General features: G+C 46.7%; 1 protein-coding gene across 1 annotated transcript in view; it reads right to left on the reverse strand.

Moving 5' to 3' along the window:
• Positions 1-270: 270 nt before the first annotated feature.
• The window catches only part of LOC142483858 (uncharacterized), a 30,946-nt gene continuing 5,561 nt past the window's right edge, over positions 271-25,655 (reverse strand). The window contains exon 2 of the mRNA XM_075583779.1: positions 271-2,155. Coding sequence (XP_075439894.1) covers positions 486-2,155 — 1,670 coding nt within the window. The 3' untranslated portion in view covers positions 271-485. The remainder of the gene's footprint in view (positions 2,156-25,655) is intronic.

Here is a 25,655-nt window from a genome sequence, read left to right on the forward strand (position 1 = left end):
GCAACTGCTAGCTCTCCCTTAGGGGGAGAGGGGAGAAGGGTTAAATATGCAAATGATGGCTTTTTCAACTTCCCTTTTTCTTTTTGTATCCCCCACCCTCCCTACTCATATAATTGTCGAAAGCTTTAATAAAAATACAAGTTACAAACAAAAAAACGGCCAGTGGCGGAGGGTTGGTCTGCGGCCAAACACCGGCAGCAAATTGGTCACTGCGAAACTATTCCGTTTCGAAGTTAAGTGAAACTACAGACCGCTTCAGCATAATGGGGAATGCAAATTTTATTATAACCAACAGCATGGAAAGATAAAACAATAAAATTTTCCTACAATAAGAATGATATAAATAACCTGCATTTAAAAAGTTATAACTTTTTTTGTGCACCATAAAGTAAAGTCCCGTTGCATTGTGAGTCAGCGTAACACAGACACACGTGTGCACTTATGTGAGCGTCTTAGTGGCTGGTTATCCCTAAACAGGCCTGGCTTTAGAGATAGGTCTCTCCCCTGTGTGTCCTCTTGTGTGTGTTCAGGCTGGATAACTGACTAAATCCCTTCCCACATTCCCCACATACATGCGGTCTCTCCCCTGTGTGTGTCCTCTTGTGTGTGTTCAGGCTGGATAAGTGACTAAATCCCTTCCCACATTCCCCACATACATGCGGTCTCTCCCCTGTGTGTGTCCTCTTGTGTGTGTTCAGGCTGGATAAGTCACTAAATCCCTTCCCACATTCCCCACATACATACGGTCTCTCCCCTGTGTGTGTTCTCTTGTGTGTGTCCAGGCTGGATAACCGGCTAAATCCCTTCCCACATTCCCCACATACATGCGGTCTCTCCCCTGTGTGTGTCCTCTTGTGTGTGTTCAGGCTGGATAACCGACTAAATCCCTTCCCACATTCCCCACATACATGCGGTCTCTCCCCTGTGTGCGTCCTCTTATGTATGTTCAGGTTGTACAACACACTAAATCCCTTCCCACATTCCCCACATACATGCGGTCTCTCCCCTGTGTGTGTCCTCTTGTGTGTGTCCAGTCTGGATAACACACTAAATCCCTTTCCACATTCCCCACATACATGTGGTCTCTCCCATGTGTGTGTCCTCTTGTGTGTATCCAGCCTGGATAACACACTAAATCCCTTCCCACATTCCCCACATACATGCGGTCTCTCCCCTGTGTGCGTCCTCTTATGTACGTTCAGGTTGTACAATACACTAAATCCCTTCCCACATTCCCCACATACATGCGGTCTCTCCCCTGTGTGTGCCCTCTTGTGCGTGTTCAGGCTGGATAACGCACTAAATCCCTTCCCACATTCCCCACATACATGCGGTCTCTCCCCTGTGTGTGTCCTCTTGTGTTTGTTCAGGCTGTATAACCGATTAAATCCCTTCCCACATTCCCCACATACATGCGGTCTCTCCCCTGTGTGTGTCCTCCTGTGTGTGTTCAGGCTGGATAACACACTAAATCCCTTCCCACATTCCCCACATACATGCGGTCTCTCCCCTGTGTGTCCCCTCTTGTGTTTGTTCAGGTTGGATAACCGACTAAATCCCTTCCCACATTCCCCACATACATGCGGTCTCTCCCCTGTGTGTATCCTCATGTGCATTTTAAGGCTGGATAACACACTAAATCCCTTCCCACATTCCCCACATACATGCGGTCTCTCCCCTGTGTGCTTCCTCATATGTATGTTCAGGTGTGATAACTCCTTAAATCCCTTCCCACATTCTCCACATCCATGCGGTCTCTCACCTGTGTGTGTCCTCCTGTGTTTGTTCAGGTTGGCTAACTCACTAAATCCCTTCCCACAATCCCCACATACATGCCATCTCTTCCCTGTGTGTGTCCTCTTCTGTAGGTACTTGTCTGATAACCAAGTCAGATTCTTCCCACTTTCTCCAAGATCTTTTCCGGTGGCACCTTCTAATATATATTCTTTTGAATAAGAAGCAGTTACATTGTTTATTAATTGCCTTGACTGGTTGAAAGTTGCATTTTCTGTCATATTCATTGGAATGTTGCAAGATTGTTCTGTCCTCATCTTTTCCATATTCTCATTTGGGTGTTTGAACTTCAGATGTGTGAGGAGGTAATCCTGACTGCTAAAAGCAACCTTGCAGTCTTGACATGGTGCTTGGCTTTGTACTAGACGAGACAAAAAAGTCACAGTTACACAAACTGTCTTACAGAAGGTGATGCAGGCGAGGTAAATTGGAATATCACAAACAGTTCTGGATGAAAGTAAACTGTAGATGTACATTGTACAAAGGAAGGGTTTAGCACAGCATGTGCAGCATTAGGGCCGGGAGAGCAGATGTACAGAATCATACATTTAAAGTGACTCAAAATATTTAAAGATTTTAAAAGAAATCTCACATGCTGGAAAAGACCAATTAAAGTGGCAGAAATCTTGTCATATCATGTCAAATCCTTTGTACATAAAAAAAAGGGGGGGACAAACAATCAGTGTTGTGTAATGAGTTGGATACAATAAAACCTTTTATAGGTAATTAATAAAAAATAATGAAAACAGGAGTGGTGTTAATAGATCCATGGCCAACCCCAGTGAACAAACACATTACTTATAAACATATACTTTAAAATAATATAGCAGTGAATCAATTGCTGACCCTGATGGAAAACATATACTGATGTTTAACGGAGTCTCTTGGAGGTAATCTCCTATTCAGCAGAACAGCGGTGCACAAAGTGGGGAGTGCGCCCGCCAGGGTGGGCGTGAGATTCGCTGGAGGGGGCGCTGGGTTTACAGAGGCCGCCAAACGCTTCCCGACTTACCTTGATTTAGACGCTCCTGGTGATGCGTCACCATGGCAACGCGGCGTCAAATAACGTCACATTGTCATGACGCCAGGACATCTAAATCAATGTAAGGGGGAGTGGGGTGGGGGGGGGCGCGAGGAGAGGGGGAAAGCCAGCAGGGGGGCGCAGGGAAAAAATTTGCACCCCCCTGCAGTAGAATATATAGACCTGGTAATATATACCTATAAGGGCTACGGACTCCCATTATTATAGTTAATACTGAAACTGCAGGATGTTCAATGCAAACCCAGAGCACTAAATCTCTTAAAGGGGATAAACCAAAAAGAGATACAGACAAAAAGTTGATCTAAAAAAAACTGCATAAAAAACATATAAAGCGCGTCCACATTCTAAGTAGTGTTTAGCTGTGAGGTCACCAATGACCAGTTTTGAGCTATAGTTCATTAATATAAAAAAAATAGTCTCAATGCAGAGTGCTTCAAAAGGTATAAAGTTGGCTCCTTGGATAGGGGACATATTATAGGAACATAGGAGCCTGTATCAGCTGCATGTTTAAGGTGTTTACAGAACAGGATGTTTGTCCTATAGCTGCTGCGCCTTATTCTGGTAGTGGCAGTGAGTATTACTGCCCGATGTTAAAGTCAGATCAGTGCTATAAACACAGCTGAGGACGGGCATATCAGGTACATATTGACACCTGAAAGCAAGGCTATAGATACCGCAGCAATTTATAGCCTTAATATGTATCCAACTTCCCTCACATTAACAATTGTGTCACTTACCAGAGTGACATTGTAGCATTTTGCTATTAAGTATCAGGGCAGTGTAATTCAAGCCCATACCTGGTACTGTATGTTGGTTAACAATAATGGCTGTGAGGATTCGCAGACCGTCTCCTCAACTCAACAAACCTTCCATGGCGGACATTCAGGATGCGCGGTCTCGTGGTCCCACTGCGCACGCAGATCTTGCGCTGTCTGATTCCCCATCAGCGGATTCTATCTCCGCCTCCCGCTCTGACGCACGGCGGGTGCGCTTGTCCAGCCTCCCCGCTCAGCGCGTTCCAAGCCCTGCCCCCGCTCTGGTGATGGACAGGACCGGCGTGGGAGTGACGCGCGCCTCGGGCTCCACCCCCTGACCTCCGTGATGCGTGCGATTGATCCTGCCCCCTTTCTCTAAGGACATCCAGAACTGGCGTGGGAGTGAAGCTCTCCAGGCTTCGCCCCCTGACCTCCGTGACACGCGCTGGTCGGCGCGCGATCGGTTCCGCCCCCATCCCTGATTAGGCTGCATCATAGGCTGCTGGTGCACAGGGGTGTGCCCTATCGATGGTTACTTCCTGGTTCCGCCCTGGCTGGCAATTCAAGGCCCTGCCTTTATATACCTTGCTACTGCCTTCAATCTTTGCTGAGCATAGTCTAGTGTGATGCCGTGCCTTGCTGCATTCCAGTTCCTGTGACCTTGCCTTGCTGATTAACCTCTTGTTGCCTGACCTTGCTTGTCTCTTGGATTCCGCACCTCTCCACTCCTGATCCGGCTAAGAACGACCATTCTCCTGTCTCCTCTCCTGATCCGGCTAAGAACGACCATTCTCTTGTCTCCAGTCCTGACCTTGGCTAAGTATTCCAACGATCTGATACTCTCCTATCCTGAACTTGGCTACGTACCCCGATGATCCGCTACTCTCCAATCCCGAACTTGGCTACGCACTCTGATGATCCGCAACTCTCCGCTCCAGACCTGGCAAGTACTTATGCTATTCTCCAATCTATAACACTGACCTGGCTTGAACGACTACTCTACATCCTAAGCGCGCCCGCGTGGCTCAGCGTTAACCAATTTCATACCTCAGCACCGCAATCGCGCTTCGTTTGTGGTGAGCTACGCATTACAATATGCTCAGCCACACAAACGTCGACCCACAGAGGTAGGAAGAGTCCTGCGCACACACGCAAGCTACCTGACTACCTTAGAGGAAAAAATTGTGGGTAGCGAGCAAACCATGCTCTCCCTTCAGGAGGATTTTCGCACTCTCTTTCTCGTACCCTACAGGAACCGCATTCCCCTCTTGTGCCTGCTGTTCCTGATCTTCCCACTAATCCAGCTTTGCCTTTCTCCCAAGAACATCGTCTACCTGCCCCCAACCATTATGGGGGTGACCCTCATGAATGCCGGGGGGTTTTGAATCAATGCTTTATACAATTTGAAATGAATCCTTCACGCTTCACTGCGCCCCGCGCCAAGGTGGCGTATATTGTGTCTCTCCTTATAGATGACGCTCTTGCCTGGGCCTCTCCCATCTGGGAGCGAAGATCCGACCTCACACAGGATATCGGAGCCTTTGCCCGAGAGTTCCGGAAAGTGTTTGATACACCCGGTCGTAAGGTATGTGCTTCCTCTGCACCTTTTCATGTTTCTCAACGCAATCGTACAGTCGCCAAATACGCTCTCGAGTTTAGGACTATAGCTGCAGAAACTGACTGGAATGACGAGGCTTTGGCCGCGGCCTTTTGGCAAGGATTATCGGAAGCCTTGAAGGATGAACTGGCAGCCTACGACCGTCCCACCGATAAGGAGGAGCTTATTGCCGTCTATATTAAGGTGGATCGTCGCCTCCTGGAGAGACGATCAGAGAAGGCTCATCATCGTACCATCCCATCTCGGATCAATCCCGGTCAGGTGAGCCAAGGTGAGGTTTCTTCCCTGGATACGTCCAAGCCTATACAATTAGGGGGTACTAGCCTTTCCAAATCAAAGAAATTACGACGCAAGAATGCCAGCCTATGTTTTTACTGCTGTGTTTCTGGACATTTTGCATATTTCAGTCCCCAAAAGTCGGGAAACGCAAAGTTCCCATGAGACCCGTGGGAGTCTCATTGGGAACGCTTTTTTTCTCCCCTATTTCTACTGACAACCCTTCTCGCATTCTTGTACCCATTACTCTATGGGGAGGGCTTCCAAGTATCTACGCTTGCTTTCCTCGATTCAGGTTCCGGAGGAAACTGCATAGATCAAGCTTTTGCAGAACGTCATCTGGTCCCCACCAGGCCCAGAAAGAAGCCCATCGCTCTTGAAGCCATTGATGAAAGACATCTGCAGCCGGCGTTCATCTCCTTGGACACAAGGTACACACACCTGGAAAAGATCCAATTCAATGTTATCCATACTCCTTCCTTCAGCGTGATTCTCGGGCTACCCTGGCTACAGATACACAACCCTCGTGTAGATTGGCTCAATAAGGAACCCCTTCAATGGAGCGCATTTTGCCAAAAAGAACTGCATCCTGGAAGCAAGTAGCATTGGGGGTACCACTGTGTCCAAGGAGAAGGTACAATCGCCAGAAGAGTACACTGAGTTTCGGGACATCTTCGATAAGGTCAGATCGGAGATTCTTCCCCCTCACAACCTGTTTGATTGTCCCATCGATCTGCTTCCAAGTACCACACCTCCTAGAGGGACTTCCTATCCATTGTCTATGCAGGAAATCAAGGCAATGAATAATATACTGCAGAGAACTTACAGAAGGGGTTTATACGTAAGTCCACCTCTCCTGCGGGCGCAGGGTTTTTCTTTGTGAAGAAGGATGGGACCGTACACCCTTGCATAGATTACCGGTCCCTCAACAAGATCACCATCAAAAACCTAGTTCCAAGGGTATGGACACAATTCTTGTAGTAGTGGACCGATTTTCGAAGCAGGCCCATTTCATACCCCTCAAGGGTCTGTCCAATTCTCCCAGATTAGCTGACATCTTCATCAAGGAGATCTTTCGGTTACATGCAGTACCCTTGGTAATTGTTTCAGATAGAGGCTCGCAATGTATTTCTCGTTTCTGGCGCTCGTTTTGTCTCCAGCTAGGTATCGCCCTCCATTTCTCGTCGGGATACCACCCACAGACTGATGGTCAAACGGAGAGGACCAATCAGTCCCTTGAACAGTATTTACGTTGCTTTACCTCGGACTCCCAAGATGACTGGGCTGAACTCTTACCCTGGGCAGAATTCGCCCACAGCAACACACGAAGCAGTTCAACCCTTGAGTCTCCTTTCTTCATTAATTACGGATTCAACCCATCCACTCTTCCTCTTGTTTTACCTTCATCAGGGGTCTCAGCAGCTGATGACAGAATAAAAACTTTACAAAACTTGTGGAAAAAGATCCAGGTCAACATCAGGCAAGCAGTCAATATGCAAAAGAATCAGGCAGATCGCCACCGCAGACCTGCTCTTGACCTTAAACCTGGCAACAAGGTCTGGTTGTCATCCAGGAACATCAGACTGAAAGTCCCCTCAATGAAGTTCGCACCCAGATTTCTTGGACCCTTTGCTATCTCCGAAAGGATCAATCCGGTGGCGTATCGCCACGCTCTCCCGCCTTCCATGTGGATCCCTTCCATATTTCATGTTTCACTTCTCAAACCTGTGGTCCAGAATGCCTTTTCAGTTCCGGTGCCTCCCACTTCTCCTCTCATGGTTCAAGGACAACCTGAATACAAGATCCAATCTATTCTTGACTCTAAGATCTCCAGGGGATCGCTGCAGTATCTGGTGCATTGGAGAGGTTTCGGCCCGGAGGAAAGATCCTGGATTTCAAGTCATTGGGTCCACGCAGCCAAACTGGTTTGCATGTTTCATGCCAAATTCCCTGGGAAACATTCATGGAGTCACCAGGAGGGCGCTCCTAAAGGGGGTGGGGGGTACTGTGAGGATTCGCCATCCTGGCGGTTGCAGACCGTCTGCTCACCTCAACAAACCTTCCGTGACGGACACTCAGGATGCGCAGTCTCATGGTCCCACTACGCGCGCGCGGATCTTGTGCGGTCTGATTCCCGTCCGCGGATTCTGTCTCCACCTCCCGCTCTGGTGATGGACAGGACCGGCGTGGGAGTGACGCGCGCCTCGGGCTCTGCCCTGATTTCCGTGACAGTCGGCGTGCGATTGATCCCGCCCCCTCTTGCTCTAAGAACATCCAGAACCGGTGTGGGAGTGATGCGCGCTCCAGGCTCCGACCCCTGACCTCCGTGACGCGTGCAGGTCGGTGCGCGATCTGTTCCGCCCCCATCCCTGATTAGGCTGCATCATAGGGCACACCTCTATGCACCAGCAGCCTATCGATGGTTACTTCCTGGTTCCGCCCTGGCTGGCTATTGGAGGCCCTGCCTTCATTCTTTGCTGAGCATAGTCTAGTGTGATGCCATGCCTTGCTGCATTCCAGTTCCTGTGACCTTGCTGATTAACCTCTTGTTGCCTGACCTTGCTTGTCTCTTGGATTCAGCACCTCTCCTCTCCTGATCAGTCTACGAACGACCATTCTCCTGTCTCCAATCCTGACCTTGGCTAAGTACTCCAACGATCCGATACTCTCCTATCCTGAACCTGGCTACGTCCCCTGACGATCCGCTACTCTCCAATTCCGAACTTGGCTACGCACTCCGACGATCTGCAACTCTTCACTTCAATCTATAACCCTGACCTGGCTTGAACAACTACTCTACATCCTAGGCGCGCCCGCGTGGCTGTGGGTCGGCGTTAACCAATTCCCTACCTCAGTACCGTGTTCGCGCTTCGTTTGTGGTGAGCTACACGTTGCAGTGGCAGTGTAAAGTGATTGTGACCGATTCCGGAGTTCGAACACGGCGAAGCTGGCAGAGCGTAGTTACTGGGACATATACTTAGGTTGTTAACACTTAAAGTCTCTGGTGAGGTGCTATATGTCAAAAACGTGTAGCCCTAGTGTGCCTAGTATAAGGTACAGTGTGTATATTACTCACATTAGGCACTTCTCTATATAGTGTCACAAGGTTTGCCTATGAGATGAGAGAAGCAATACTCCTAGTCTCAGGTTTCTCAGGGAGTCCCCACCTGAAGAAGCGAGTAGACCTCGCGAAACACACGTCGATGAATAGAGCGTCACGACCGGTGACGTCATTGGAGTTGCGACATCAGCTACTGGGAATACGGCTTGTATACTAGCTTTCTCTATCTCTGACCCGCCGTGGCAGAGCTTGTGGATATGGTTGCCTTGATAGTTTTCCAATACAGCATGATTTACTCCTGCGCCAGCTCTTACACACACTCTTTATTGTAATGTATGTCTTTATTTATATAGCGCCATAAATGTACATAGCGCTTCACAGTAGTAATACATATCATATAAATAACAAATAATATAAATAACAGATCATGGGAATAAGTGCTTCAGACATAAAAGTAACATTAAGGAAGAGGAGTCCCTGCCCCGAGGAGCTTACAATCTAATTGTTAGGTAGGGAGAACGTACAGACAGTAGGAGGGAATTCTAGTAAGTGCGTCTGCAAGGGGCCAAGCTTTATGTATCATGTGTCCATGATTATCCAGTGCTATTCATATGCTTCTTTAAGCAAGTGTGTCTTAAGGTGGGTCTTAAAGGTGGATAGAGAGGGTGCTAGTCGGGTATTGAGGGGAAGGGCATTCCAGAGGTGTGGGGCAGAAAGTGAGAAAGGTTTAAGGCGGGAGAGAGCTTTAGATACAAAGGGGGTAGAAAGAAGAAATCCTTGAGAAGAACGCAAGAGTCGGGATGTTGCATAGCGAGAGATTAGAGCTGAGATGTAAGGAGGGGCAGAAGAATGTAAAGCTTTAAAAGTGAGGAGGAGAATTGAGTGTGAGATACGAGATTTGATCGTAAGCCTGGAGAGGGATTTCAGGAGGGGAGATGCGGAGACAGATTTAGGAAAGAGTAGAGTGATTCTGGCAGCAGCGTTTAGGATAGATTGTACGGGAGACAGATGAGAGGCAGGAAGGCCGGACAGCAGGAGGTTGCAGTAATCGAGACGTGAAAGAATGAGGGCCTGAGTCAGAGTTTTAGCAGTCGAGTAACAGAGGAAAGGGCGTATCTTTGTGATATTGCGGAGGAAAAAGCGACAAGTTTTAGAAACGTTTTGAATATGAGAGGAGAATGAGAGAGAGGAATCAAGTGTAACCCCTAGGCAGCGTGCTTGGGCTACTGGGTGAATGATCGTATTTCCAATAGCAATGTGGAAGGAGGTAGTAGGGCCAGGTTTGGGAGGAAGTATAAGGAGCTCTGTTTTTGCCATGTTAAGTTTCAGTCGGCGGATGGCCATCCAGGATGATATTCCAGAGAGGCATTCAGAAACTTTGGTCTGTATAGCAGGTGTAAGGTCAGGGGTTGAAAGGTAAATTTGTGTGTCGTCAGCATAGAGGTGATATTTAAACCCAAAAGATGTGATTAGGTCACCTAGAGAGAGTGTGTAAAGAGAAAAGAGAAGGGGTCCCAGGACAGAGCCCTGGGGTACCCCCACAGAGAGATCAATAGAGGAGGAGGTGTTAGCAGAAGAGACAATGAAAGTACGATGGGAGAGGTAAGAGGAGATCCAGGATAGAGCTTTATTCCGAATACCAAGAGTATGGAGAATGTGAAGGAGAAGAGGGTGGTCCACGGTGTCGAATGCTGCAGAGAGGTCGAGTAATATGAGCAGAGTGTAATGACCTCTGTCTTTGGCAGCATGGAGGTCGTCAGTTATTTTAGTGAGGGCTGTTTCAGTAGAGTGAGCAGTGCGGAAGCCAGATTGTAGAGGGTCTAGAAGAGAATAGGTGTTGAGAAAATGGAGCAATCGAGAGAATACAAGACGTTCAAGGAGTTTGGAGGCAAAAGGCAGGAGGGAGACAGGTCGATAATTAGAAGGACAGGTAGGGTCAAGCTTGCTGTTATTGAGTAATGGTATAACGGTTGCATGCTTGAAGGAGGATGGAAAGGTACCAGAGTAGAGGGAAGAGTTAAAGATCTGTGTTACGCCGGAGTAGCCCGCAGACCAGACCTGTCCCTAGAACTGAGGTGACAGGTATGAATACACACACCGACAGAGCGAGGGACGTGTCCGGGTTGTGGTATTAGATGGTGCCAGGCCAGATGGGGTGTATTGCGTGAATACTTGCCGGTACTGTTTTCCCAGAAGAATGGTCGTTGCCGTGATCAAGGGTAGGAGACGTATGGAAGGATCGAGATGAGTGCTGTGGTTGAAGGGAGCCAGAAGGTACGTAAACAGGAACAATCCGAAGTCGAGAGCCAAAGGGGGTAGTCTGCCAAGCCGCGTCAAAACCGAGAGAATCAAAGAACAAGCACTGTGAAACACCCATACAAAACTATGACGAGCGAGGAAGCACAGAACAGAGAGGGAATATAAAGCTGGAACAGCCAACCAGGAGAGGGGGCGTGCCTGGAGGAGCCCAGGGAGCTTCATAGCATTGGCTGCTGTTCTTAGAGCTCAGGTGACACTCAGCAAGAGCCAGATTGTAACCGTGCGGTGTTTGGGGGCGGAGCCTGAGTGGGGATAAGTTCAAGGGCTTTTGTGTGTGCACTGTAAGTCCGACGTGTGCATGAAGGGAAGCAACGTGGGGTGCGCGCGGGGCGGCGATTGCGCGCCGACGGCTGCGGCGCAAAGCGTGGAGGAAGTACCTCGTGGAGTGTCCCACCATGCCGAGGGGTAAGTGATGAAGCTGAAGGGGGCTTGCTTGGTTGTAGTGGAAGGGTCTGAGCAGTGTAAGGAGAGAGCCGTGAGCTCCGCCTGAGGCGCTGTGTGCTCACATTCCTAACACTGTGTGAGCATAGGGATTATAGTAGGAGCAAGAGGTTTTAGGAGATGGGAGGGAATGGGATCAAGAGGGCAAGTGGTAGAGGGAGAAGAGATCAGCAGTGACACATCCTCCTCCGAGATAGCGGAAAAAGAGTCAATAAAGGCAGGAGGAGAGTTGGGAAGCGGTATGGGATGGGAGGAGGCAATAGATGGGATGTTCTGACGTATGGATTCCACCTTTTCCTTTAAAAAGTCAGCAAAGTCCTGAGGTGAGATGGAGGAAGAAGAGGAGGCAGCTGAGGGTGGTCTGAGTAGAGAGTCAAAGACAGAAAAGAGTCGGCGTGGGTTAGACTTGTGTGTGTTGATTAGTGATGAAAAGTAGGTTTGTTTAACCTGAGAGAGGGCAGAGTTGAAACAGGACAGTATAAATTTGTAGTGAATGAAGTCTGCGAGCGTATGAGATTTCCTCCAGAGGCGTTCAGAGGAACGAGTGGAGGAATGCAGCATGCGCGTGTGGGAGTTTAGCCAGGGTCTGGGGTTAGAAGGGCGAGGACGGCAGAGAGAAAGCGGGGCATGAAGATCAAGAGAGGAAGATAAGGCAGAGTTGTAGTTCCTGACCAGGTTGTATTCAGACACACATGCAATATACTCAATGCAGATACGGAAATGACGCTAATTAGAGGGTTAAATGTATTACCTAAATACGCCCTGACTGTGGAAAGCAGATAATGTGTGTGTCATAATAGAATATATTGTGTTGTGCAAATAATCTATGGTAGACACCTGAGACTAGGAGTATTGCTTCTCTCATTTTATAGGCAAACCTTGTGACACTATATAGAGACGTGCCTAATGTGAATAATATACACACTGTACCTTATACTAGGAACACTATAGGTACACATTTTTGATATATAGCACCTCACCAGGGACCTTAAATGTTAACAACCTATGTATATGTCCCAGTAACTACATGGTGTCACATACAGTGCCTAACAATTTAATAGAGGTAATTCCCAGGTCCTATTTGGAAACAAATTTGGATGCACGTGTCTTTTTCCAATGTCGCAGTAGAATTTTGGGACTTAACCACGAGGGTTAAAACATATCACTGTACAATTAGATTTGCCCAACTATTTTCTGCACCTCAGAAAATCCCTACTACCTTACTCCTCTACGGGGATTTTAAGTATATATTTTAATTATTTTGCACTATGTCACACGATATTCCTTTTGATGTAATAACATTTTTGTTATTTTTGATTTTATACAGACCCTATTTTTCGGAGAGAGCCAAAGCGGTTTAATTATCCGTAGTACTTACCTAATTCAGCTAGTCCAAAAGTCATAGAGTGCATTTTTGGAGGGTCTTCTTCTGATCCCGTAGGGATCAAACTGTTAAATTAATTAGTTAAACCCTTTGGCCAAAGCGTCGTAAGCCTGCATACCAAATGTCAAGGTATAACCAATAATGCAGGTCCTACACTACACTGAACCCTCCCCTTTACCTCTGTATGAGGGGAAAGAACTGTAGTAGGTCCTGTTGTTGCACCAAAGTAAAAAGACCCCTTGATATTTATCAAAAGTCCAGTGGTTCCAATCTGATGCCGCACTACGGCTCTCCTTTGGACTTTTGATACATATCATCAGGACTTTGCTGCTGGGTTTCTCATTTCTGCACTTTGTTGGGGGTTACCCCTAGCAGGACATTTCATTCATCCACCGCTATTCACTTCGAAGAGCTGAGTATATCCATTATCTGCTGGCTCCAAGTGTACAGCTGTATTCAGGGCTTTATTTTTCAGTACCTGCATTGCCTAGGGATATTGGATCTGGGTTTAATTGGAGTTATTTCCCCCTTCCAGGCAATGTTTGCAGCCTTCAGTTACTTAGGTAGTGTTGACATCTAATATATGTATGTGTTTGGATGTCATTGGACATATGTATGTTTACATGGATGGATGTTCATTTGTGTCCTCTAGGGCGCTCTCTGACTATTTATTTTTGTTTGGCTTTATCATGAGCCACGTGTGCAGTTATGTAGTTTTGGTTCAAGGATTATTTCTTTCCCCTCTTTATAACCGGCCGGTTGTAACCGCACTGGGTACTCTGTCCCCAGTGTGGTCTGTTTCAATACAGGGGAGGGGGGGGGGGTCTTTGTCCCTTTAAGGTTTGCATTCAGCCAGTCCTTTTCATTTGTCCTTATTATTTGGAGTTCAGTAGGTAGGCTTTTTTTAGTCAGTTTTATGTCTGCGTATGTGTATGTGTGATATGTTTTGTTTTGAGTTTTTGATTTAATTGATCTAATAAATGTATTTTCATATTTTGTACAATATGTCTGAGTGCTTAATGTGCGGGTTCTTTTTTGTGATTATATATATATATACACATATACATATATCACTCCCCCCAATACATATAAGACCCCCACTCCCATATATATATAGATATATACTGGGTTAAGTTATGGTGAGTAAAAAAAGTGACAAAAACCCTCCACAGCAAAGCATACAGCAACTGTAAATATACTGTATGCTCATTTGCATGTCTTAGGCAGGTCTGCAACCCCCCCTTTCATTTAATTTTAATTTAATTTAATTTAAACACTTATTTAGACACTTTAATTTAAATTAAGCACTTTCCACTTTCAGAATGTGCTTAGTGTACATAATTTGCAGTGCATGTTATGAAAAGCCATGACATTTTCAGGATAGCTTGGGGGAGTGCAAAGCATGTACTGTGCAAAGTTTGAAGGCAATTGGTGTATGTCTTGGCACATTTATCCACATTAAGCATTTTAGCCTGTCCCATGTGAGGGTGTGTACAGAGGGTGTGGGTGTGAGGAGCGTAGAGTGTATGTGCATGGAGAGCATAGTGTGTGTGTGTTACATAGTAAATGAGGTTGAAAAAAGACGTACGTCCATCAACTTCAACCTATGCTAAATTTAGACAAAAGATACATTATCCTATATCTATGCTTACTTATTGATCCAGAGGAAGGCAAACAAAAACCCCAGTGTCATAAGATCCAATGATATCTCATAAGGGGAAAAATAAATTCCTTCCTGACTCCAAGAACTGGCAATTGGATTAATCCCCGGATCAACATCCTTACCATGTATACTTTTTTGGTATATCCCTGTATACCTTTCCTTTCTAAAAAGATGTCCAATCTTTTTTTGAACAAATCTATTGTATCTGCCTTCACAGTCTCCATGGGTAATGAATTCCACATTTTAACTGCCCTTACTGTAAAGAACCCTTTCCTTTGTTGCTGGTGAAATCTCCTTTCCTCCAACCTTAAGGGATGGGTCCTTTGTACTGCCCGTGGGATGAATAGTTCTTTTGAAAGCTCCTTGTATTGTCCCCGAATATATTTGTATATAGTTATCACATCCCCTCTTAGATGCCTCTTTTCTAATGTAAATCTAATTTAGCTAGCCTCTCCTCATAAGTTAGATTGTCCATCCCTTTTATTCATTTGGTGGCTCTTCTCTGCACTCTCTAGTCTTTCTAAGGAGCAGTGCCCCAAATTGTACTCCATATTCAAGGTGTGGTCTTACTAATGCTTTGTAAAGGGGCATAATTATGTTTACTTCCCTTCCATCCATTGCCTATCTAATATAGGGAGTTACCGTACCTGCCACACCTGGATACAGTGGTCCAATCCCTGAATTGCATGAGGTAGGCCAGCGACTGGGCCAGTTCCATTTACCATGATGTCCTGTGAGGTACCCCGAGCCTGGGGTATGACACTTCTGGGGCATGGGTGCAGTTAGCTGCAAAGCTGTCCATGTTCTGGGGGGCCTCAGGCCAGAATAAGTGAAGTGTATTATCCGTGGCCTGAGGTTGGGAGAGAATGTGCCGTCGTGTGGGTGACCTAGAACCCTGCCCTCAGAGGTTTCATGGGGGCCCTGCTTAGGAGTACCATCTCTGGGAAAGTGTTAATGTATTTTGATCTAAAAAAATTGTAAATAAAGATTGTTGTATCCCCATTGAATACTGGTGAGGAGTATAGCTTTTACCCTAACGGGGTGGAGGCACTGTTATGAGTTGAATCATTGTTAGAGTTGGGGATGGTATTTCTGCCATGATATGTCTCCCACAGAGGTGAAAAGCCAGTGCTGAGAACAACCAGGCAAATCTTTAGCTGCTCCATGATTGCCTCACAGGTGGCAAACAGTACCCACAAGGTGCTAGGTAAGTGCCAAGGTGGGTACTTACAGGTCTACACCCGAGAATATGGAGATTTGGGGTAATTTAATCCATTTCAGGAATAATCAGGTTATTGTTAACCTTTTCCAGGGAGATCTGGAGTAATGTTATCCAACTCGGAGATTTCGGGTCAATATCAGGATCAGTGAGATTAACGCCAATCAGGGAGACTCCTTAAAGTACAGGGAGACTACGGGTGACTGAGGTTATGCTATATCAGCATCCCCTAAGGGTGTTGAGGCAGGGATTGACACTTTTCATGGAGGGCACTGTATAGAATGTGGCCTAGGACAGGTTTCTGCCACTACCCGGCTTAAGTATCATCTGCCAATACTGTTAGGGACATCCTGGCAGCATGGAATTAGATGAGAGTGCATGAAGTGAGAGTTGTCCAGCCCAACTGACTTTGGGTTCTCCGGTGATACTCTGGATGAGCTAGAAGTGAATGTATGAGGTCAGAGTTGTCCAGCCCAAATTACTTGGGGTCCCTGGTGATACTCTGAACGATGATTGAGGTGTGTGTGAAGGTTGAGAATGAGGGATTGTATGTTGAGTACCCCCTTTAAGGTACCCTGTTTTGGAGGTTGGTGGTCACTCACAAGGGTACCTCTAATGGGTTGGCCTGAGTGTAACTACTGATTTTCCCCTATCCACATACCCCTTACAACAGCTTTCATAATAAATACCTCCAAATCAGGGAAAGGAGGGGCATGCACTCATACGTTGCATTCATTCCCCATACATCCAAACACACTGGTTTAGGGGGGAGGGGGGAGGGTTAAATAACCATCACTCAAATAACTCCACTTACACAGGGACTGTGGGAAATGGTTAGTTCATTAAACAAAATTATGTACATATAGCCCTCGTGCTTAACATGTATAATTAGCAGTATGTGTTCGCTAATGCCATGAAATGTTCAGGATAGTTGTGGGCATTATATATATATAGCACATCATGTGCCAAAGTTTCAGTTAATCGGGTTATGTTTTGACACTTTAATTCACATTAAGCACTTTTTCCACTTCCATAAAGTGCTTAACGCACATAACTTGCCGTGCATGTTAAGAAAACCCATGACATTTGCAGGATAGCTTGGGGGAGTGCAAAGCGTGCACTGTGCAATGTTTGCAGGCAATTGGTGTATGTCTTGGCACATGAATCCACATTAAGCATTTTTCACATTAAGGGCCTCATGCTATAAAGTTTGATAAAAATTATCGCCAGGGCATTAAAATCGCAGTGTTTTGGAGCGTTGTTATCACGGTATTCAGCAAGCCGTCATTACCGATCATAAAAAATTCCCAAAACGAGCGATTTTCTGCCAGCGATAGGAAGGACCCTGTGAAAAGGCCTAACCTGGCGATTCATTTCTGCTGCAGAGAGAGCTGAAATGTCGCCCGAAAATTATGTATTTTAATATACATTTCTTTCATAGTGTAGATGTGCAGGGGGTCTCCGGAGCTGAACCGCATTGGTTTCAGGTCCAGGGACCCCCTGCTTCCCGAGATACAGGCCCCTTTATGAGGTGCCGGTATCTCCTATGCTTTGAAATGTCCCGGTCACATGACGCGGGACATTTAAATGCAGAGGGATACCGGCACCCCATAAAGGGGCCTGTATCTCGGGAAGCAGGGGGTCCCCGGTCATAAAACCAATGTGGTTCATCTCCGGAGACCCCCTGCACCTCTACACTATGAAAGAAATGTATATTAAAAAAAGATTTAAGAAACATCAATACACGCCCCCTCCGCCCAAACCCATACAGTACAGTAATGGGCAAAATAACTATTATCCAGATATGGATAATACATTATTTGCCCATTATTATTAAACACTGCATTAGCATACCTAAATAAAGTAAATAAATACAGTTATACTTACCACACCAACAGGTCCCTCTGTCCTCCGTTGCCAGAAAGCATATATACATAATAAAGACATTCTAATGGCCCCTAACCCCTTAATCACCTTAGCGGTTAATAACCGCTATAGTCATTAAGGGGTTAACCCACCCTGCCCCTCTACCGACACGGGAGGCCTAAGCACCCACCCCGGACTGACTATACCCACCCACCCTGTACCCATTGAGTAGTATAGTGGTATCATACCCATATAATAATAATATGGGCATGATAAGCCTCTATAGCACTCAATGGGCACCCTAATTACAATACATTAATGCACCAGACACACAATAATAAAACCTAACTCCAAAAAAACACACTTCACCAAATAAAAACAGTAGCCAGCTAATCCAATGAATACAAGCAATAACAACATCAACAATGGATTAATTAAACCATTAACCAATCAAAACAATTAATTCCTAAAACAACTCGGAATTCTTTCAAACAGTAACCAATCAAACCAAATCATTACTAAACCAACTCAAAAGTAATAGTAACATTAACCAATTAAACCAATTATTTAATACAACATCAATGAATTAATTGAAACCTTAAACAACAAAGAAATAAATTCAAACAATATCTGAAATAACCATTAAATGCATTAGCTAACATAATACAACATTAAGTAAAAACGAACAACAATCGCAAACATTTGATTACCATCAAGCAGGAAAAAAACAAACAATGACATCCACATAATAAACTGTAATTAAAAAAAACAACAGCAATACCAAGCCAGAAATGCCCCCCAAATATTGTCATAATAATGAATTAATCTGTACCCTAAAGTGGTACAGATTAATATATTATCAGTCAATGTGCCTGTGACGGTCGTGAGGATTTGGCCCGGGATTAAAGGGGTTACACCCCAATTGGCCACCCTCTCACCTCACCAGGGAGACAAGGGGTTAACTGGGCTGAGGTCCAGAAATGTGATTTAACCCTTGTTATAACATGAAAATGTATATTCCCCTGTTCCCATGTGTTATTGTTATATCAGTGTCTGCATCACACACACACTAGGATCCATCTGGGAGTACAAGGGTTAATAGTTCTTTAATGATTATAGCCCTTTCTGTAATTTTCCTGCCTTTTCAGGCACCATTTTGCAGGGTCCCATAGGCCGCCATTAGAGCTCAATGCTTTCTAAAGCCGAATCTTGCTGTTTTGGTCCTGTTTCATATGAAGACCAGCAGGTGGCGTCCGAGAGGAGGAGCGGCGGTTTCCCATTGCAAGTTAATGGGCCCATTGACTTCAATGGAGAGTCCTCGAAGGAGCTTTATAGGAACGAGTTGGCTGCCGTCCAAACCGCAAAACCGCAAAGCGGATACTTTTTCTAAAAGAGAGCTTTGATCACTTATTAGCCAAGTTCAACGACAAGTGGCGTGGGAATAAACAGTTCTAGAGCACCTAGAAATAAAATTCTTTTTGCCCCTAGTTCCTAGGCCTCCCCCCACTCGACCACAACCGGGTCCCCGAATCCTGGACCCCCCGATAAGGGTCGAACCGAGAAGAGCGGGTCGCGCCATAGGTTCCAATGGCGGAGGCAGAAACAGCTCAAGAAAACGGCTAAGTGTCAAAAGCTGAAATTTAGGAATCCATACCTCCGGTTCCGGAGGGCCAGGGTTTGGGGTACCTGCAGTCACTGCTCCGGCATCGCTGCAGAACCATCCTTGACCCTCTTGGACCTACCCAACGGAGTATGGACCCCCTTGAAAGTTCGGGACTTTTGCCATTGATTCCAATGGGAAAAAGCCGCATGGTGAAAAAACGGCTAGGTGTAAAATGTTGAAATGTGTAAGTCCACATCTCCAGTTCTGGAATGCCCAGAGGGATGGGATTTGGGTGACATGTAGCCAAGGTTCCGGCTTTAATGCATGCCCATTCCCAATCCCCTCAGACCAACCAGACGGAGCGTGGACGAATGTAAAGATTTGTGGATTTTCTCATAGACGTCAATGGCGGCGGTTCCCCATTGAAAGTCTATGGCAGGAAACTCCATTGACTACAACGTCGAAGTTGCTCCATTGAAACCCACGGCGGCGGAGCCCGTTGTTTTCAATGGGGATTTAGTGAAAAACCGTGATTTAATTTACAGCGGAGTTCTTGTATTAAAATAGGAAACGGTTTAAGGTGTATTTGTGTAACTCCGGTTCCGAAGGTCGTAGCAAGTCTCAAAATGGACCATAGGGTGTCCCAGTTCCGGCATTGAGAACTGGGAAGTTTGGACCCGCTGGACCCAACAGAACCGGATATTTTAATATGTTTATGTTTTATCTTTAAAACTGTGTCCCAAGGTATGGACAGAACCCAGAGGAAATTCCTTTGCATACCAGGGCAGCATATGGTCCGAGAGGCAACCCAATGTCTAGGACTTAAGTATTGTTCAAAGGATTTTGTCACCTACACTGTTTACAGGAGGGCGGAGGGGACTCAAACCAGAGCAGGCTTTAAGTGTCCCATTTCACACCTTTCAACAAAGGGTTTCCTGCCAGGAATTTCGTTTAGTAGACTGGCTGGCATTCCTGATGCAAATGTGGGGCTGCAGAAATGAGACCCCAGAGTGCTACTGCGCCTGTGCCAACTAGCAGGGGGGCATGTATCAAAATGTATTCCCACGTTAGAGAGTGGCTGGAGGTAATTGCAAACCAATCACCTGTACTTAAATGTTAAGGATAGAGTTACAAAAGGTATATAACTTGTGGTAACCCAGATATCCATTGTCTTCTGATATCATCTGAGTTCGTTCTTCTATACCATCTTGATTGCTGAGAGAAATCCTATGCAATGTCTTGGGATGATTGCTGTATGAACTGCCAGTCCAGATGTGACTGTTTCATCATTCCCATCTTTAAGTAAGTGTCCATATTTTGCCTGTTATTTGTATAATCTGTTGTGTTCACCTTTATCAAGGAATAAATTATATTTTATCATATCTAAGTCTCATCCCAGTTCAAACCCAGTTATATATATATTTTTGGTGTAAATTGCAACCTGTCATAGGCTATATATAGAAAAACAGGACTTCCGTCCAAAAAGGTGCAACAGATATAAGAACAGGTATATTGTATAACAGGTCCCATATGTCATGGATACATAATTCTTTGCTTGAATTATTAGTGAGAACAAACTGCTTCTTAAGGATATATATCCCAGACAACCTTAAAGACTGTTCATAAGTATATGACTGCCTATGTGGCTTCCAATAGTGGGATTTATAGGGTATTAGGCGAACATAGCGCCATAGGCTGAAAGTTCCCTGTTCTCCTACCACACTAAGGTGAGTCACAGAACAGAAATGGTGACAATATCAGAGAGCAGTAGGTATATCAAAGTCCACTCACTTTTTTGATTGAAGAGTAGTATATATCAGCAGGGGATCCATGCAGGCGTGCCTCCAACTTGATTGCAGAGCAGGAAGGAAAAAAGCCTCTAGAGAGGAATGTGGAGCACAGCACAAGGACGGACAGCAGGACCAGCACATCAAGGGTTAACTAATTTATTAGTATAGGGGGGACACCATAAAACCGGACAATCACCACTCTGACGCGTTTCGGGCTATGCCCTTTGTCAAAGAGTATGCCCCAGACATAACAAACACATATTTATACATTGTTTAATAACCTTAATCACGTGTACCTTTGTCGATGACGTCAGCAATCCCGGTGAAACTCTCGCAAGATCTTACTCATGAGCAGGGCTCTGAGAGACTATTCACCAAGATGCATTGCGCCCTCGCTGACCATAGTTGTACCTATATGTCTTTCAATTTCTCATGAAAAAGTGCGGTCCATAGAAAAAGTGCGGTCCATAGATATCTGCTATTGTATTTGATAGTATTAATAGATGTACTATCAAAGGCCCTCCCACTATCAGGTCTCCTAGATCCAAAATATTGTCATAATAATAGTACTGATTAACATAAAATTGTCATTGAGTAAATGGTTAATTATCTTTTTCCATATAGATATACAGTACAGTGAGGATATATGTCACACATGAATAATAAATATTAAATAAATGTATAATAAATGTTTAAGAACTTTATAATGAATAGATCTCTCTGTTGATTGCCAACCTTATGTTCCCCCATGTTCTTAATTTTATCCTTTTTTTTTTTAATTCGAACAATTAGTGTTTGAGATAGTCTATATATAGGTCTTGTCAGCATCTACTGTTTATTTTAAACTTATCATACATACAAAAGTTTCATGCCTTCCACTATTGTATTGTATTTGTTGTAATATTTATTATATTAATTATTCACTGTGAAGCATAGCTGCTGGCTTATTTACATATATATAGCTTGTAATGTCCCTTCATCTCCACCATGGAGGAGAGCGCTGTGGTGCCTGCTCCTGTTTCTCTGAGGCACCAGTGAGTCTGGATGTCTCGTGAGATACAGGATTAGGTCCCGCGACGTCACTTCCGGTCTAGATGAAGGATGGCACTAGATATTTGTGAGTTGTTTGTTTTTTGTCCTATTACAGTATGTAGCATTTTTCCTGTACGATGGCGCAATGCATCTTGGTGAATAGTCTCTCAGAGCCCTGCTCATGAGTAAGATCTTGCGAGAGTTTCACCGGGATTGCTGACGTCATCGACACAGGTACACGCGATTAAGGTAATTAAACAATGTATAAATATGTGTTTGTTAAGTCTGGGGCATAATCTTTGACAAAGGGCATAGCCCGAAACGCGTCAGAGTGGTGATTGTCCGGTTTTATGGTGTCCCCCCCCTATACTAATAAATTAGTTAACCCTTGATGTGCTGGTCCTGCTGTCCGTCCTTGTGCTGTGCTCCACATTCCTCTCTAGAGGCTTTCTTCCTTCCTGCTCTGTCATAGGCTATCGTCACAGTGCCTCCCCCAAAAAATCAAAAAACACATCCAATGAAAAAACCTGTAAAAAAGACATTTACAAACATTCAATATATTACTTACCATTAGAAGCGCTGGCCCTCCGACTTCCGGGGTAACAGGAAGCTCACGTACTTTGAAGGCCTCCAACAGCATCCGATGCCATCCGGGATGAAGATCCGGATCAGGTACCCAAATCTTCTTTTTACTTTCTTTAATCACCTTCTTCTATCTTCATCTGTCACCAGGCCTCTCGGGTGGGTGAAGGGGGTATTAGCCCTAAGGATGGGTGTCTAGACCTTGTGGGTGGGAAGCGGTTGGGTTAATCCCTTTATTACCCTTTATTCAGAAAGTGCTTAACGTGAATAATTTGCAGTGTATGTCAGCAAAAGCCAAGGAATGTTCAGGATAGTTGCAGGCTGTGCAAAGTATGTCTCCTGCCAAATTTGAAGGCAATTGGATTATGTTTTGTCACATTAATCCACGTTAAGTGCTGAGGGGGGGGGGGAGGGAGAAGAGAGAGAGAGACCTCCTGTAATAGCCACGCCCCCTACTCCTGCTCTAAAAAATTAGCAGGACACCGATCGCTCATGCTTGGAGAGCTGGTGACATCACCACTCTCAAGCATGAGCGCGCTCAGCGGCGCCGCAGCCTAAGGATGAGGACAATGAGGATGTCTTTAGAGGGGGCTCCCGCGAGCGTCCGCAGGCGTGCGGACGAACTGGATTTTTCAGCCGACAGCCAGCCTGTTTTTCAGCGCGCTGTCGGCTGAAAACATACAATCAGCGAGAAGCAGCTCCAGCGTCACGGCGCCGTGAAGTTGACGGTGCGTCGCGGACGATTGGCCCAGCGACGTCACTACCCCGCCTCCCGATCGCGGACGCTGGCTCGCCTGCATGGGCATGAAATCGCTCATGCTTGATCAGGTGAGCATCAGCGTCCTCGCGGCTCAGCGCTGCTCCACGTTCTATGGATTCAGCCTAAAGGGGCAGCCCCAGTAACTTCTACGGGCGTGCGCTGTGCGTTCAAACTCCGCCCCCCCCAGTCAGGCCGGTCCCAGTCCCTACCTTGTCGCGCACTTTTCCCCAGCGGTGCGGGACAGGTTTTCAGGCAGGCAGGGGAATTTAAGATCAGACAAACAAGAAAAAAACTGGCGCACAGCCAAGAATGGGTCCCAAAGATGTAATAAAATCTTCTTCTTTATTGAACCATCTAAAAAATGGAGGTGAACAGCCTCCTACGCGTTTCGTGTAAAACACTTTATCAAGGAGCATATACAATGACAAACATTCAAGGTTTACATACACAAATCTAAATACCCGATTTCGCGCCAAAAGGTAGTGACGACCAGCCCGTCGGGACGGCTCCCACCTATCCCACAGCGTCTAGAAGCCGGAGACCAAAGTCCCTGCCCCCCGTGGCCAGTCAAACCCACGGCGAGCACGGGAGCGGAAGATACCGTTCACCGCGTCATCGCCGTAAGCGGCTTCCCAGCAGGTCCCAGGCTAGACCTCCCCCCGTCTCCGGGACCTGGTGAGGGACGGGGAAAGTGCACTCCCATAAAAACACGATTGCCAATGGGAGCACGCCACAAGGGGCAAGCACCGCCCCACGTCATCACCTGTTGCTAGGTAGAAAACCTGGTGTACAAAAATCAATTACAACTACAAACTTTATTATACAATATTGTTAAAAGAATCTCCTATTGTCATAAGTCACATTAAAGCTGCAGTTCAGTCTTTTTTTTTTTTTTTTTTTTACTTCAATATTTTTATGTGGGCAATCTCTAATTACCTAAAGAACTATATAGCTGCAGGTCAATTCGTTCTCCATGTATTGATCGGTGAAATTTGGTGACATCATTAGAGCTGGCATATGTTTTTCTTCTGCTTCAGTCCATCAGTGGAAGCTCATGAATATTCATGAGCACTCCTGCACTGACATGTGCTAGAGGGAGGGCAGGGCTGACAAAGGGGTGTGCCAGGGCTTGTGACAGGACACGAAGGGCCAATGCCTTAGCAAATGCTTGTTAAAATAGAATACAAGAAAATTGGTCTTTCAAAGTTGTTTTTTTAAAAACAGAAAATGCTAAAAGTATTTTTTCTTACTACAGAACTGATTTATTAAAAAAAAACACACATGCAGGATATTGACTGAACTGCAGCTTTAATGATCATATCTATCTATATATTTCTCAAACCGTTCTATGTGTCGTTGCCTGTCTGTCTGTATGTGTCTCGGGACAATCACATTGGCTCCCTTGGCCCGCCCGCCCCCGCACACCTCTCATTGGCCGGTCACACACACACACCCCCTGGCCCTCCTCAACGGCTGCCCGGCCTTGACCACCCACCCTCGCCCATCCACCCTCTCTCCCCTCCGCCCTTCCCGGCGGCTGGCCCGCAACAACTGAACCAGCCCCTATCACCACTCCGCGGGACCTCACAAACATCACCGTCTCTCCCGGCGCTCACCCTCTCTCTCGGCGCTCACCCTCTCTCCCGGCGCTCACCCTCTCTCCCGGCGCTCACCCTCTCTCCCGGCGCTCACCCTCTCCCCCGGCGCTCACCCTCTCCCCCGGCGCTCACCCTCTCCCCCGGCGCTCACCCTCTCCCCCGGTGCTCCCTCTCACAGACCGCTCCCCCCCCCAAGAGCACGCTCTCTCCGCTCTCACCTTAAGGTCTAGAGGCCGCGCCCCCAGCTCACCATCCCCGAGAGCAGTCCTCCGGCTCTCTCAGTCGGGAGCTGTACGGGCCGGCTGCCCACACCACCTCCTCCCCTGAGCGTCTCAGCTCTGCCTCGCCGGGGGGAACGGAGACCGCCGAGGAAGAGGAGGAGCGCGGCCCGGTGCGAGCTAAGTAAACGCAGGGGAAGGCATCTTTCAGCCCCCCTGGCCCGGCCCTTCACCCCCTCCCCCGGCCCGGCCCTTTACCCCCCACCGGCCCGGTGCGAGGTAAGTTAACGCAGGGGAAGAGATCTTTCACCCATGCCCGGCCCGGCCCTTCACCCCCCGCCTCGGCCTTTCACACCCCCCCGGCCCTGCCCTTCACCCCCCCCCCGGCCCTGCCCTTCACCCCCCCCCCGGCCCTGCCCTTCACCCCCCTCCCGGCCCTGCCCTTCACACTCCCCCCCCGCCCTGCCCTTCACCCCGGCCCTACTCTTCACCGCCCCCCCACTGGCCCTGCCCTTCACCGCCCCCCCACCCTCCATGCCTTTTGCCCCCACCCTCCCTGCCCTTCGCCCCCACCCCACCCTCCCTGCCCTTCGCTCCTACCCCCACTGCCCTTCGCCCCCACCCCCACCCTCCC

Source organism: Ascaphus truei, unplaced genomic scaffold, assembly GCF_040206685.1.
Source record: "Ascaphus truei isolate aAscTru1 unplaced genomic scaffold, aAscTru1.hap1 HAP1_SCAFFOLD_372, whole genome shotgun sequence".
Taxonomy (NCBI): Eukaryota; Metazoa; Chordata; class Amphibia; order Anura; family Ascaphidae; genus Ascaphus; species Ascaphus truei.